We start from the raw sequence: 14312 nt of genomic DNA, 5'->3' as shown, positions 1-14312 counted from the left end.
GGAAGTGGGCTGGCATCCTGTCAGGATGAAGGCTGCACTGCTGGAACTTCTGTGGGCGATTCTCCCAGATCCACTGGGAAATTGGGGTGCAGATCTCCTGTGCCTCGTGCCTGGCACTGGTGGGTGTTGGTAGGTTCAGAGGGTGCGGGGAGGCAACAGGGGGGCTTGTTGACAATCCCAAGGAATGCCATGGACAAAACAAGAGCAGTGGAGAGGGTGAGAGGCAGAGTGGGGGACTAGGATTTTTGGGATGTGCTCCCTGCCTGTAACCCATGCCTCCTCTTATGTAGACCAGATTTACAGAAAAGGGAGGGTTGCTTCTGCCGGAAAAGCAGTGGTACAGAGGCTCACAAGTGGTGCTTGTGTGAACTACAGCAACCAGACAGGAGTGCCAAACACGGTTGTCTCCAGGTTGCTGCTGGAGCTGGTGCACAGCCAGTGACATTCCAAAGCTGCAGGTGGGCATCTGGAAGGAAGCGAGAAGGCAGAGGAAGTTGGGAGGGCAAAGCAGCCAATCAGAGCACTGCTGGAGTTGGCTCTCTAGTTGCTAAGTGGATCTGGACAGCAGAGGAAGCAGACAGGAGCATTCCTCCTGCAGCAGCTGCTCTTTCTACCAGGCTCTATGGTTGCAGTATGGAAACCACACAGAAACATTATTTCTGGGTCCAATCAAACAAGCTATGGTGAAGCATGGAAATCACAGAACAGACCATTGTTTCTCTCCATGGTCACACAGAAGGCAAATTAGATTAGAAGTAAATTATTGCACTTTGCTTGAACTGATTAGATGAGCAATTCAAGTTGGTGGCCATTACCATAATCCACCGAGGCTAATTCTGTAGTTTAGCTGTGCACTGCATGCAGAATTTCTTCCTCTGCTTGTCCTGAATTGCTAACCATTCAGCTTCATTAGGTGATCCTGGATTCTAGTATTATATGGGAGTAAAGCCTCTCTCTCCATTCTATACAACACTTTGAAACCACTTCTTGTCATGCCTACACACGCCTTACTCATACTTTTAATAAATTTTGAGAGCTTCCCCCTTGCCTTATGTAACCCCAGTACTTTTTTTTCTGGAGTAAAATGCCAAATTACTTAGATTGTTTTATCAGGAGTAGATGGCAATTAAATTGCAATAAAAAGTATCAAGAGTGGTCAAACGAGAGAGCACGCTCACCCATGTGGTGCATTATATGATGCTCCAAATGTGCATCATTTTCATTGGTTTATGCAGCTTCATTCTTTGCTTTGTGTAATGCTGCTGCAGAATGCCATCCCACAAAACAACCAAGATTAGACATACTTAGCTGGATCAAACTGAGCAAGGGTGGTGGGCAGGCAATGACTCTGATGAACAGCAGTGACAAGGCAGCATTGGAAATGCAGAAGGTCTTACTAGCATCAAATTGAAGTTATTTTGCAGAGAAAAATCCTATTCACATTCAAATACCGATACCTATGGTATTCAGATATCTATGGTATTCAGTATTTTTAACAGTAATAATACTTTGGGTTTTTTTCCTCAAGCAGATATGCTTGAAGTCCACAAAACATGTGTCTCCCTTTCAGTTGAAATCTTCCAGTGAATGTTGAACTTTTTTCTCAATAAATGTTACACGGCAATCTACATCTTCTGGCCATTGCTTAGAAGCCCATTTGGCTAAATCAAATTCTCCATTATCCAGCAGCCCTTTTGCAATAAATGCTTTCATATTGTCATAGAAACCCTTTGCAGATTGCATGCTTTTTCTTGTGTTTCTGTAGAGGTTAATGTCTTTCAAGGTTAGAGTTTCTGAAACATTGATAGCATTTTCATAGTATGGTTGGTGACATTTCTTTCTGTGCTCAGATATTCACCAATATTTTCTATCTTTTTTACTGACTTAGCATAAATTGGTATCATGTTCTTGTAAATCTGTTCTGAGTTTTTGGAGAGCATCACACATCAATCCTATAACCAGCAGAAATTAGACTAAAGTGTTCTTCATTTGTAAACGCTTGTTCACAGACCTCTCTTTTGTCTCTGTTGCAATCATTTTTGCTTTCAACAAAATGAAGGCCCAAAGGCTTCATAAACATCCAACAAGGCAGACACTGATCTGAAACTAGAAGCTACCCACCTTGTGCTTCATATTCTTCCACTTGTTAATAAGTTTAGTTCCAGCTTCTTTGTATGTACATGTAAATCTCAAAGTGTGGTACAACATACAATTTGGCAAAGACTGATTTGTATTGGTTAATTCAAGAGACACCATATACAGCATCGCTCACTGAAAATTCCAGTCTATGACTGACAATATGTCATACAACAGGAAAATCTATCTTTCAACGATTTCTTAACCCCAGAACCATTTTCTAACATCACAGGTGCACAATCACAACAGAAACCAATATTCATTCAGATCATCTTCTGTCATTCCTAAAGAATGTAATTGTTGCAGTAACAAGCTGAAAATACTTCTTCTCATGACATCATCTAGTTCTATCAAGCCAAGAAACAAATTTACAAGGGGCACTCCTGGCACATTTTGGAACAAGAATTAATTCATCCAAAATCAATGTAGATGCTTTATTAATGGTAGTTGATTCCTCAGTGATGGAGCGCTTGCTATTAGATTTCAAAATTCTTTTGATCAAGCTATTTCTCATTTCACAAGCTATGTGACTGACAATGTAGCTGCAGATATTAAGTATATAACTGATGCATTCATTTCCTGAAAGTTAATTTCATCTTCAGAATTATTTTAAAAAACCATTATTCTGGCTACCTTATACATTGTGCAAAATACCTTAACGGTGATATACTTTTTCACAAGAGATGGATTTCATAAATACTTTCTCCTGAGTTTTCTTCTGAGCTTCTTTCACTAACTTAACAGAAGCTTTATGACATGGACTTTCTTTACAGTCAAAAATTTTTTCCTTAAAGACAGCAACATCATAAACAGAGATTTCATAATTTGCCCACTCTTTAGTTATTTTCATCCCCATTTTCCTCTCAACTCCAGGTGTTCCAACATTTTGGCCCTGAATGCAACCAAGTTTCTCATTTTTATAGTCAGTCAGCCATACTTATAGCAGTAATTGCTGATTTGTTCAAATATCCAACAGCTTGTACTTAGCACAGGAAGATGTAGGTCCCATTGGAATTTCATTTGCTTTCACTGTTTCAGTTCTTCACATAATTTCTGTTTCTTGGCACAGGAAATGAAAACTAATTTGTGATTTTTTCATAATGCCTGCTATCATCCTTTGGACACAAAAGATTGCCCATAAGTACATGAAACAAAGCAGCCAGATTCTGATGGAAGGTGACCTGGAGGCCCTGTTGGGGAGAGCAGGGCCTTGGTCTGTGAGAATTGTAAAACAAGGCTGAAGACCAAGTAAGGGGTACAGCAGCTCCTTCTGCCCAAAGGGCATATTTCATTCTAGAGCAGCTTTTGGGGACACATTCCACTGGGGGACAAGGCAAAGGGGGAAAGGGAGCTAGAACCAACATACCAAGAACACCAGCACATTTTAGTGCAAATGTTCTATTAAAAATAAGCAAACCTCAGGAAAGGCATTTCAGCTGAATGGGGAAAGAAACGGCAGAAAAATAAGAAATCATCAAATGATCTGTGATCAGGGAGAGTCAGAGAACAAGGTTTGGTCTTCTGAGGAATGCATTCAGACCCCAGGAGCACAAAATTTGGCCCATGGGCCTGAGGTCCTGTGAATTAGCCCTACCAGTAAAAGCCACAATCAGTGAAAAGTTGCCAGTGCTTCATTGTCACAGTGTCCTTCATATGTGGTTCTACCACAGCACTGATAGTCCTCAAACCTGGATTTATCTCAGTAACATGCACATCTGCTTGGAACTCAACCTTGAAGTGCTGCTTCATTCTCCCAGGTATACAAATGCACAGATTATAGTTCCTGTGTGTGAAGTGATGCAGTCCAAAAGCTCCTGATTCACTGCATGCAACACATGACCTGCTTTAAGTGTGGGATTTTCTCATAGCAAACATTAGGACTGTTGCTACTGGTAATTTTCTTTGAAATGCCTGCTTCTTTATCTAACCTCCTCCTTGCAAGTTCAGAAAAAAAGAAAAGGAAACTTCCCCAGTAACCAGTCTGGCTGTTGCATCTTGTACTGCAGGGTGCAAGACAGTGGGTACAGATTCCAGCAGCTCTTGTCAAGAGCTAATGGACTTTTGTTACCAGATACTGAGAAATTTCTAGGCATTGGATTCACAATTGCTAACACAAGATATTGAACTTGAGATTCCAGATGCTGTCATAGCATCTTAATTATGCTGCTGCAAAAGCTTTCCATGATCTCCAGGATCTGCACAGCTCATGCCAGATGTCCATTTCTGCAGAAGGGCCTTCCTGCTTTTCCTTCCAGTAATTGTCCTTCCCCAGTGCAAATGCAACCTTCCCATAATTGCAGTTCAAAATATCTGAAGAGCACCAAGTTGGGGAAAACTGCACTATGGCAAAGCACAGATTGGGTACCCCAATGTCTGTTCACACCATAGCTAAAGGGCCAAGAAACAAGAAGGTTTAAAGCAATGACGGTGACTGTGGGCCTGGCTAAACAGAGTAAAATGTGCCACTGCAGCCCATGTTGGCCATTTTGAGAATTTCAAGGTGATGGCGGGGATGAAGGAAGAGTATGATGGGAGCTCTGTGATCTTGAAATCTTTCCTACTTCAAGAGACAAGCAAGTAATGTTAAGGCACTAACCTTGCCAAATTCTTGATCATGCAACATAGTATACCTGTGTACGTATCCTGCTTCAGAAACCCAGATACCCTTCAGGCCACAAACTCCCCCTTGGATCAACAGCAGGCACCAGAGGAACTTTCAGTACAAATTTACCTCCTTTATTACAAGTTACAGAGAGACGCAATCTTGAGGCCAGCTGCCTCCAAGGGACAGGGCTGTAACTAAAGTGTTAAGCTAGGAAAGTGCTAGAGACTCTCGCCCCCTTCGCAAGAGGAGCAGGAAGCATCTGCTAAGGAACTGCCTGCTGCTGCTCCTCTCCTCCCCACCCGTTCTCCCCAGCAGCAGAATATGCAGGATTGCACATGGATTACAAGAGGCTGCTTCATTCACACCACCAATTAGAAAAGAACTTATTTTGAGCCTCTAGACCACCCAGATTTGTGGAATGGAGACACTGATAAGGTATCAGGGGGCTGGGGAGAACCACCCATGCCAGGTGAGATTAAAAGTCCGTTTAAAAGGAGGAGAGAGTAAGAGCACTAACAGTGCCACTTAACGTTTTCCCTCCAATCATGCTGCCCACAGCAACCCCCACAAGCCTGCATGGCTCTGTGCCCTGAAACAGCAGAGGGAGCCCCAAAATCAGAAGTGACTCAGACCCATGCCATGCCAGGGGAGTGATGTTGAGTCTGTGCCCGCTAGTCCCGCCTCAGGTTCTTTAGTCGTTCCTCGAGATCAGCATCTGCATCAGCGAGAGCAGCTGAGGCCTCGGCTTTCTTCCCTCCTGCCACGCTCAGGGAACCGCCAGTTGAAGGTAGGTCTGCAAGGGAAAAGATGGAGTCTCTGTTGACATAAACACACCTGATTCTCTGCATGGTCTCAGCACCAGCAAGACACCTGGTCGTATTGTAAAGGTGGCAGCAGCAGCAAGGTCAATACAGTGACAGAGGCACAGAGGTCTGCCTGCATGAGAACCAGCCTTAAGCCAGAACGAGGAACAAACGGTCCTCTACATGTTGGACTGCAACTTCCATCATCCCTCAGCATTGACTCCACTGGCCAGGGCTGATGGGACTTACAGTCCATCATCATCTGGAGGGCCACACATTCACTACCCATGCCCCTTAGCTTCAAATGGGCATTTTTTCATCTTGTTTACATCCTTCCATTTATGTCCTAATTTTTCCTGAATTACATTTTTCCAGAGGCTTGCCCCATATATGGGAGCTTCATCCTGCTTTGTTTCACACTGCTGGGACATTATTCTCTAGGAATTAGGTGATACAGATGAAAATCTCAGAGTGTTAAATAAGAAAAAATGCAATAGAGACATCAGATTAGCCCAGCTCCTGGTGGTTAAGATTTGGAATCCCTGCTCACTTCAATTTAAGAATGTGGTCTAGTGGTAGCTGTTGTCTTACTCCTAAAAACCACCTCGGAGCTGGGTCTGAGCACAGCTCAGTGGCTCAGCTGGATCCATGTCTTGGCTCATAATGTAACTTCTGCAACTATGATCTTAACAGTCATTCTACAGCCCTCCTAGGGTTGAATTCTCTAACTGGTTTCACAAAAAGTTAAAAACTCACACTCAGGGTTGAGATTGGGTTGAGTGTTGGTTGTTGGTAAATTCTGGGTTGTTGTGGAAACATGGGTTATCATGTTTTCTGACACCAACTATGCTAACAACTATGGTTTGTTAACCACACAGTTGACAACAACAAACTATGCTTTTCTTCATTGATTGATTGCAGTTAAAAACACAGAAACACAGCTAGCCAGTGTAGCTGGGCTCACAGGAGACAGCAACCCATACTCAGCTTTGATTGTGGGTTGCCTTGCATGAATCCTTTCTGTGGGATATGCACTTATCTGCAAGAATCATACAAGCTGTGGCTGTTTACCATGCCATACTCCTCCTCCCCCTCCAACCTCCATTATACCCAAATACTCACTGGAGAGCTCATCTGTCAGTGTCAAACCCAGCTCATCCAACACCTGGGAGACAACAGCATCACTGCCAATGGAAGAAGACGCGTGAGAAGGAAGGAAGGATACATCAACAGAACCTGCCCACCGCTTTCCCCATCCCCACACCCACACGAAGGAGGAATTCACTTATTTGGTGGGAACAGAATACGAGATTCACATAGTAGGGAGTTTACAACTAACTACTATTTTCTCTGAAATTGCTACACTACACAGACATGCATGGACATAAGCACTTTTACCCCAGGAGTAAATTTCAGGGATAAAGCTAGAAGGAAAAGCAGCAGCTTCTCTGGAAGGTTTCAAAAGTCACCCTCTCGTCTCCTTAGGAGATTTGCACATTGTGACAGTGGCAGCATGAACCCCTTTCTCCTTGCTACCACATGCACATGTTCCTTCCAGAAACTCCAGTACCAACTTGATGTGGCTTATCCAGATTTCATAAGACGAGAGCAGGAAAACAAGTGCAGAAGCAGCTGTCCTTGTGACATGATGCATCATGCCGGCACACTTGCCATCTCCTGGATGTACCAGCTAAGCATGTATGGGGCACACGCTCAGTCAACTGCATGCTGCCTCGCTTCCTTCCCAGCCCCAGGACCTACTCATGACCCTCCACACCTTTCCTCCTCATCTTCCTCATCACCCATGGCATCATCAATAGCATCGTTCATCATCTCTTCCTTCATGTCCATGATTTCCGACTGCTTCTCAAATTCCATCATGATCTTCTGGATCTGGGGCAACTTGAGCTGAAAGAAGCCAAGAAGGCATGTCATGACAACACTTCAGAAAGAGAAAGACCTGCCTTTCACACTTGTGAGAAAAATGGCAGGGAAACATGAATCACATATTTAAACGTGGCAGATAGAGAGAAAGAGGTAGGGAGGCAAATTTTTCATTTTTAAAGAAGCAGTAACTCCAGAGGTCACAGCACAAGCACTTCAACACTATCCCCAGCAGGCTTGGACACTTCAAGGTTGTGACCAAGTACACTGTCCCAGAGTCCAACTGTTTCTGCTGATGTCTGGGAAACACAGACCCAAACTTATGGCCCTAACTTCAGAAGCTTGAGCTCAGTGCAACCTTCTATTTCATGTTTTCAGCCTAGTAGCCACAGCTTAACCTCCATCAACATTCCTCAACTGAAGAAACAATATCTTTGTCTCAGCTCTGCAGCCTGCACATCCTGTTGCAAAAAAGAGAATGTAAGCAACTGCCTTATACTCAGTTGACACAAAGTTGCTTGCTCCAACTGGAGCTACTCTTCAGGGACTCAGGCAGAGGAAGGGTCTTCCCCATCATCTGCTACTGATCCTTTGAACTGGAGGTGACAGACTGACCCTGGGACCTTTTGTGTGCAAAGCAAGTACTCTGCCACCAAGCTCTGGTCTCTTTCTGAAACTGGATTCTACCCAACAATCATAAGAACATTAAAACATAGAGCTTGAGGAAATGTTACAAAAATCTTTGGCATTTAAACCTGAAGTTTTCTTATTAGGCATTATACCTGATGTTAGCAAACAAGCAATGTATCTGACTCTACATGTAATCTCCGCGGCAAGGACTGCATTTGTCCAACACTGGAAGTGTGAAGAGCCACCTACCGACAAACTGATCCTAAAAAAGATCTTGGACTGTGCAGAAATGGACAGACTGACTTTGTCATTGAAGGAGAAAGAAGACACAGACTTCTATCAAACTTGGGACTCTTTTTATTATTGGCTAGAGAAACGGGACTTCACATAGATTTAAATATGTTTGTAATTTAACATAAAAAGAAAAAATGTGGGGGGTTGACCCAATAGGTCTGATGTTTCCGATGATTGGTATTGTTTTTAGTTTTTCTTTGTGTTAGGTTTATTTAGAATAAAACTTATTAAAAAAAAGAACATTAAAACATAGCGTCAGACCAAGGGTCCATCTAGTCCAGTATTCAGGAGTCCAACAACACCCTCCTGCCCATGTTCCCCAGCAACTGGTATACATAGGAACAGAAATAGCCCTATGCTGGAAATAGGATATATCCTTCAGGACATGTATCTGTTGATGGCCTCCTTCTTCCTGAATTTGTCCAGTCCGCTTTTAAAGCCCTCCAAATTGGTGGCCATCACTATATCATGCAGAATGAAATTCTATAATTTAGCTATGAGCTGTGCGAAGAAGTATTTCCTTTTATCTGTACTGAATCTCCCACCAGTCACTTCATGAGATAAACCCAGCTCAAGCAGTACAGGAGGAGGAGAAAAATGTCTTCCTATCCACTTCATCTACATCTTTATCATGCTTAATTCTGGTCACCTTTATTATGTCTCTCCTTACTCAGTTTTTTCTAAGCAAAACCATTTCAGCTGTTGTAATCTTTCCCCATAAGGGAGTTGTTCCAGTCCCATAACTGTTTTAGTTGCCCTTTAGTTGCACTTTTTCCATCTTTACAATATATTTCTGAGGTGCAGTGAAGAGAGCTGCACACCACATTCTATGGTTGCACCATAGATCCGTATACAGTGAGTGTGATATTAACGATTCTGTTTTCAATTCCTTTCCTAATTAGGTCAAACATGGAGGCTGAATGCTTAACAACTGCCTGAATTGACCTGAACATGACCTACCTGTCTGTTCATGGTGGCCATGGCTTTGGTGACTCCCTTCATTGCCTGAGCCATAGAGTTGTTAGACTTGAGAGTTTGTATCTTGAGGGACACGGCTTGAATGTTAGCTCGCATCATGATGAACTTCTTGACATAGCGCCTTGTCCGCACCAGGTCTTTAGCCATGATCTTCACAGCATCCTAAGAGCAGAGAAATAAGTTTGCAACAGGATCACAATTACCTTCCAGTGGCAATTATTCCATTTATTCCTTTTCTGTACTGCCCAATAGCCAAAGCTCTCTGGGCACTTGACAAAGATTAAAAACCTTTAAAACACAAAGCTGTATATAATATAGAACCAATTTTATACATATAAACACACATAAACATATGTTAGATTACTTTTAACCACTGACAGTACGAGACCTGATTAGTTCTATCCACCTTCTACTACCCTCTTTCTCCCAAGCTTACCATCTGCCCCTGTTTGGCCATTTTCTTGATGTCAGCAATGATCTTCTTCTCTTGGGTTTCTAATTTCTGCCGCTCACGGTCCAGCTCTCGCATGGCACGATTCAGTGCCCGTTGATTTTGCCGCAGCATCTCCTCCGGGGTCTTCCGACGCCCAAAGAGCATATCCATGGTAGCAGAAGATGAGTCAGCCTACAACTGTCAAGAGAAAAAAAATGAAAGAATTAAATGGTCAAGAAGTGAAAGTAATTCTGACAAGAGTGTAACACCATTGAATGGGAATAGTGGGAAACAAAGAGAACTACAACCAGAGTGCAACAATGAATACATCACAGTAGGCACCTAAAAAGTGCCCATAAGAAGAGATGAAGATTTTTTCTTAGTGTTTGAAAAGTGTATGGCCATTAAAACCCAAACAGAAAATCAACTCTGTCCAATTTGGCTCATCTAGCTTTCTGGAAGTAGAAAACATGAATTTTAGGTCTGGCTACCATTTGGTATCAGGCTTAAGCTAAAAGGAAGCTCACTTGCTCTGTTATCAACTGCTTTTACTGCTTGCTTACCAATAAAGTCAAGAGAAAAACTACAAACATTAAAATGTATACGGATTTATTATGTGAGAATAGAAATATATCACATTCCAAAACTAATTTATTACCCAACCCATCCTCTCTCCTCCTGCTATATGAATAAACTTCATGAAGTAAAACAACACAAAATGAAACAATGTGAGAAAGAAACACACACACACATTCAACTATAAAATAAAGAAGCAATTCTCCAAGACTTGTACAGATTCCCAAGATCAGGCAAAATCATCCATTTCCAACATACAACAAACAATTTAAAGGATTATTCCCACCATCCTGAGCTTCTGGGGAGCAACAGAGCAATACTTTTGAAAAACCATCTCTCTGCCAGAGGCTGTGGGCCACTGACTCAAATTAGTGACCTGCCCAAGGCACAGCCTGTGTTGCATCACAACGCCTGAAATCACAATGCTGCTGCAAAGAGCTGGGGCCAATGACATATCAAGAAATGCTTGCTGGGACAGGGAGAGGAGGTTGTATAGTTACAAAAGTAATATCTAGAAATGCACCCTCAGCCCCCACAGAGACTTTTGTTGTTTTACAGCCAAAATCCAGCATATGTTTCTGCTGTCTGAGAAGAATACTATGAACTCAGAAATGAAGTAACGTTGATTATATATCTAACATAGTTAAGGGACCCCACATCTAACACTGGCCTTTTTAACAAGACCACCTTTGTACCCCATAATCCCACACACACACATATGCAGACACAAATAATAACTCCCTGGAGATTCACTCAAACCTGAATCAGAGTACCTCTTGGTACCAAGCTATATAAAGAAGTTTCACTTGAGTTGGGCTGGACTTTGGGGAGGGCCAGCATTAGAATGACGGTGGCATTCTTAATTATATTATGCTTTCTTCTTTTATTGGAACAAGCCACCATACCAAGTAAGGCCCTTTGTCCCTGGGTCACTCCCTAACATAACCAAGGAAACAGAGCCCAGAGCAGGGCTTTGTGCAGATGAAGGGATGGGGCAATACAGACAGGTTTTCATAACGATTCGCATGTTTTATGTTGTAGGAACAAAGCTACAGTCTGGGAAACGCTAAGAGAAACAGCCCCTTGAAGATCTTGACCTCTGCTTACAGAGATTGGGTCAGGCAATGTTTCTCAGAAGTACATGTCACACACACTGAATTCTTACTATACAGACCCTCCACTACTTCTTAAATCAAGATTTTTCTTCCTTTCCGCCTGTGTGTAAAGCAGCTAATTATCTGCTCAAAGCCTTCAGGATAAGAAAGAGAAAAATCCAAAAAGAATGCACACCTATCTAAATATGGATACATGAGAGCCTACTGTGGTGCCCATTAGACAAGCCCGGGATAGAAAATGGCCTGCAGTCTGCAGATGGCCCAACTCTTGCATATTTGCACAAGTCATCTTACAAGATCACTTAATGCAGTGTAGTTCCTATGTCACCACATGCAGTTACATTCATTATTTAAAAGAAGACGTCAGCTCTAGGGAAACCCCTTCCAAATCAGTGTACAAAAGCCAGATCACATTATACGCACAGCCAAGTAGGCCAAGGTAAAGAGGTAAGTATTAAGGAGGACGCTTGATGGATGTCAATCAGGACAACGTTCCACAAGATGAGGGCACCAAGAAAGCCCTCTCTCTCATTCCTGTCGGCCTAACTGCCCTGAGAGCCTTGCACACAAGCAGGCCCTCCAGGGTTGATCTGAGAGTGTGGACTAAGTGATATAGGTGGGGAGAGTCCTTCATGTAAGATGGACCTGACCTGAACTATTTAGGCTCTTTAGAGCTCTGAAAGCCAATTCCGGCACATTAAACTACGCCTGCAAATGCACTGCTTGGTAGGGCAACTGAAAGCAAATCCATATTGATGGATCTAAACTAAAAGGAAATACTTACAAACACAGTTTGAAAGGCTTTTATTTCACCATCTGTGTTTAGGCTGAGCTGGTAACTGCTACCATCCTCACTTCCACTTTAACAGGGGTAGAACATTAACACTGGCTGGCAAACCAGGGTTCTTTCCCTGCAGTCTCCTTAGCAACCCATCCAAGGCCAAATTGTTTCTGCATAAAACAAGAAATCCTGACAAGGAAACTCCTGCTTTCAGTTCCTAACTGAAGAATCCATCAGTGATTTGACAGAACTCTCAGCACTGTATTTTTGTAAGCATGTGTACATGCTCAGATTCAAAACCTTACGCTGCCTTGGAAGCCTTACCTAAAAGACAACATAAAAATACAAAAAAAGAAGCAAACAGTAGAGGATGCACTGATGTCATTTTTAAAAATAGGACATAAGAAACTGAAAAGCCTTTAAGCATGGCAAGGCAAGTTTAAATAAGGTACTTACCAATACCTCTCAAAACACAGCAATAGGATCTAGGAAACTTTCCAAACTGGCACCCTTCAGATATGCTAGAATTGCATTCCAGCACATCTGAAGGTCACCAAATAGAGAACACTGATCTGTAAGATTTGTAGATTCCCTCAGTCTTGTGAAGGTTTGATGCCTAAATTAAGGACTGTAGTACTTTCATGTATCATATTTCTATCCCACCTTTTTCCTACAAGGAGCCCAAGATGGTTTATATAATCCTCCCACAAACATGTGATGCATTTTAGGCTGAGCCTTAGAGGCTGGTTCAGACAGTAAACTTTATAGCCAAGTAAGAACTAAAACCCAGGACTCTTGGAATACAGCACTCTAAGCACTTCGCTACACTAACTCTTTATTTATTGATTTATTTGAAATGTGGGGAAAAGAGTCTCAGTCTCACCCTCTAACATTAGAGAGAACCTTTTTTTTGCTAGGTTAGGTTCAGTTTCAGAGGAGGTCTTGAGGGCCACATTTCAGCAGTGGGCAGGGCTGACGACAAAAAGAACAGGGTCAGAATACCCAAAATACCAGCTTTAGGTGAGGCATTTCAGCCTTTTACACCGGCAGAAAATCCCACGAAACCTGGAAACCACCGAATGGTGGTGATGGGTGGATTTAGGCAACTTTATTTTCCTTTTAGAGGTTTCTCATTCTTGCCTAGAATAGCGACAAAGGAACTACTACTAAACCCTTAACCCATATTAGTATAAAGGAAAATAAACCAGGTCATGGAAGGGGGATGAGCCACCCATCCTTCTCGGTCGACGCCCTCGGCCCCCGCAATCTATCCCCGCAACGGGGCTGCCTACACCCCCACCCTCCCACCTACCACTGACGGACCCCAACCTCGCCCATTGCCCCCCTGCCCAAATACCAGAACAGGTCGTCTCTATGGTAACCCCGGCGTAGAGAAGCGCCCCTTGCCGAGCAGCTGCAGCCTCAAGCCCTCCTTTCCGCTCCTCTCTTTTACTCTCTTCCGCCTTGGCCCGCTGACGTCACAGGCGGGCGGGGCGTCCTTGCGTCAGTGTCACGCGGAAGAAGGAAGCCGACTGCGCATGGGCCGGGCTGGCAGAGGGGATGGGGAGAGAGGTTGGGACCTCTCGCGTCAGCTCAGGATTTATCGGCACTTCCGGTTCAGGGTAGCAGCTGGTAACAGCAACATGAAACGTGTGAAGAGGATCATTTCAGTCTAATACAGCTGTCATGGGCAAGGCATTTTGGAAGGCGTTCATCCATAGGATTGCTTTAAGTCGGACACATAACAAAGGGAAAGGCTATTTTTAAATATCTCCTCGGGATGGCAATGAGAACTTCCCGTAGAAAACGAGAAGCTCATCCCAGGATTTTACCGTAATCGTGTCTGGTCAGCACCATGCCCACATACCAGCTAGCACTGAAGACTGGAATTTGTGCTTTTTTCTGATTTGGATGTCAAGCTGTTGTTTCTTTTTTAAAGCTCTTTAACATTTCTTCTTCAGTACCGTCGGACAGTTCCCGGGGATTTAAAAACGACTTTCCATGTGAATCCAGAAATTCAGCCAATGAATGGCTCGTTCTAATCTGCCTTATCTAGGTACAGAATTCAGATCTCTCC

The 14312-nt window shown here is 43.2% G+C and overlaps 1 protein-coding gene across 1 annotated transcript; it reads right to left on the bottom strand.

Annotated features, from left to right (window-relative positions):
- Positions 1–4850: 4850 nt before the first annotated feature.
- CHMP2A (charged multivesicular body protein 2A) lies at positions 4851–14312 on the bottom strand. Its single transcript, XM_044444439.1, has 6 exons — positions 13593–14312; positions 9767–9961; positions 9313–9492; positions 7322–7452; positions 6667–6728; positions 4851–5534 (listed from the first exon to the last, which is right to left on the bottom strand). The coding sequence occupies exons 2-6, from the start codon at positions 9932–9934 to the stop codon at positions 5413–5415; spliced, it is 663 nt and encodes a 220-aa protein (XP_044300374.1). The 5' UTR covers positions 9935–9961; positions 13593–14312; the 3' UTR covers positions 4851–5412.

Source organism: Varanus komodoensis, unplaced genomic scaffold (genome assembly GCF_004798865.1).
Source record: "Varanus komodoensis strain SLA01 unplaced genomic scaffold, ASM479886v1 scaffold45, whole genome shotgun sequence".
Classification (NCBI taxonomy): domain Eukaryota; kingdom Metazoa; phylum Chordata; class Lepidosauria; order Squamata; family Varanidae; genus Varanus; species Varanus komodoensis.
Note: the sequence above shows the minus strand (reverse complement) of the source record. Positions and strands in the feature narration are given on the sequence as shown.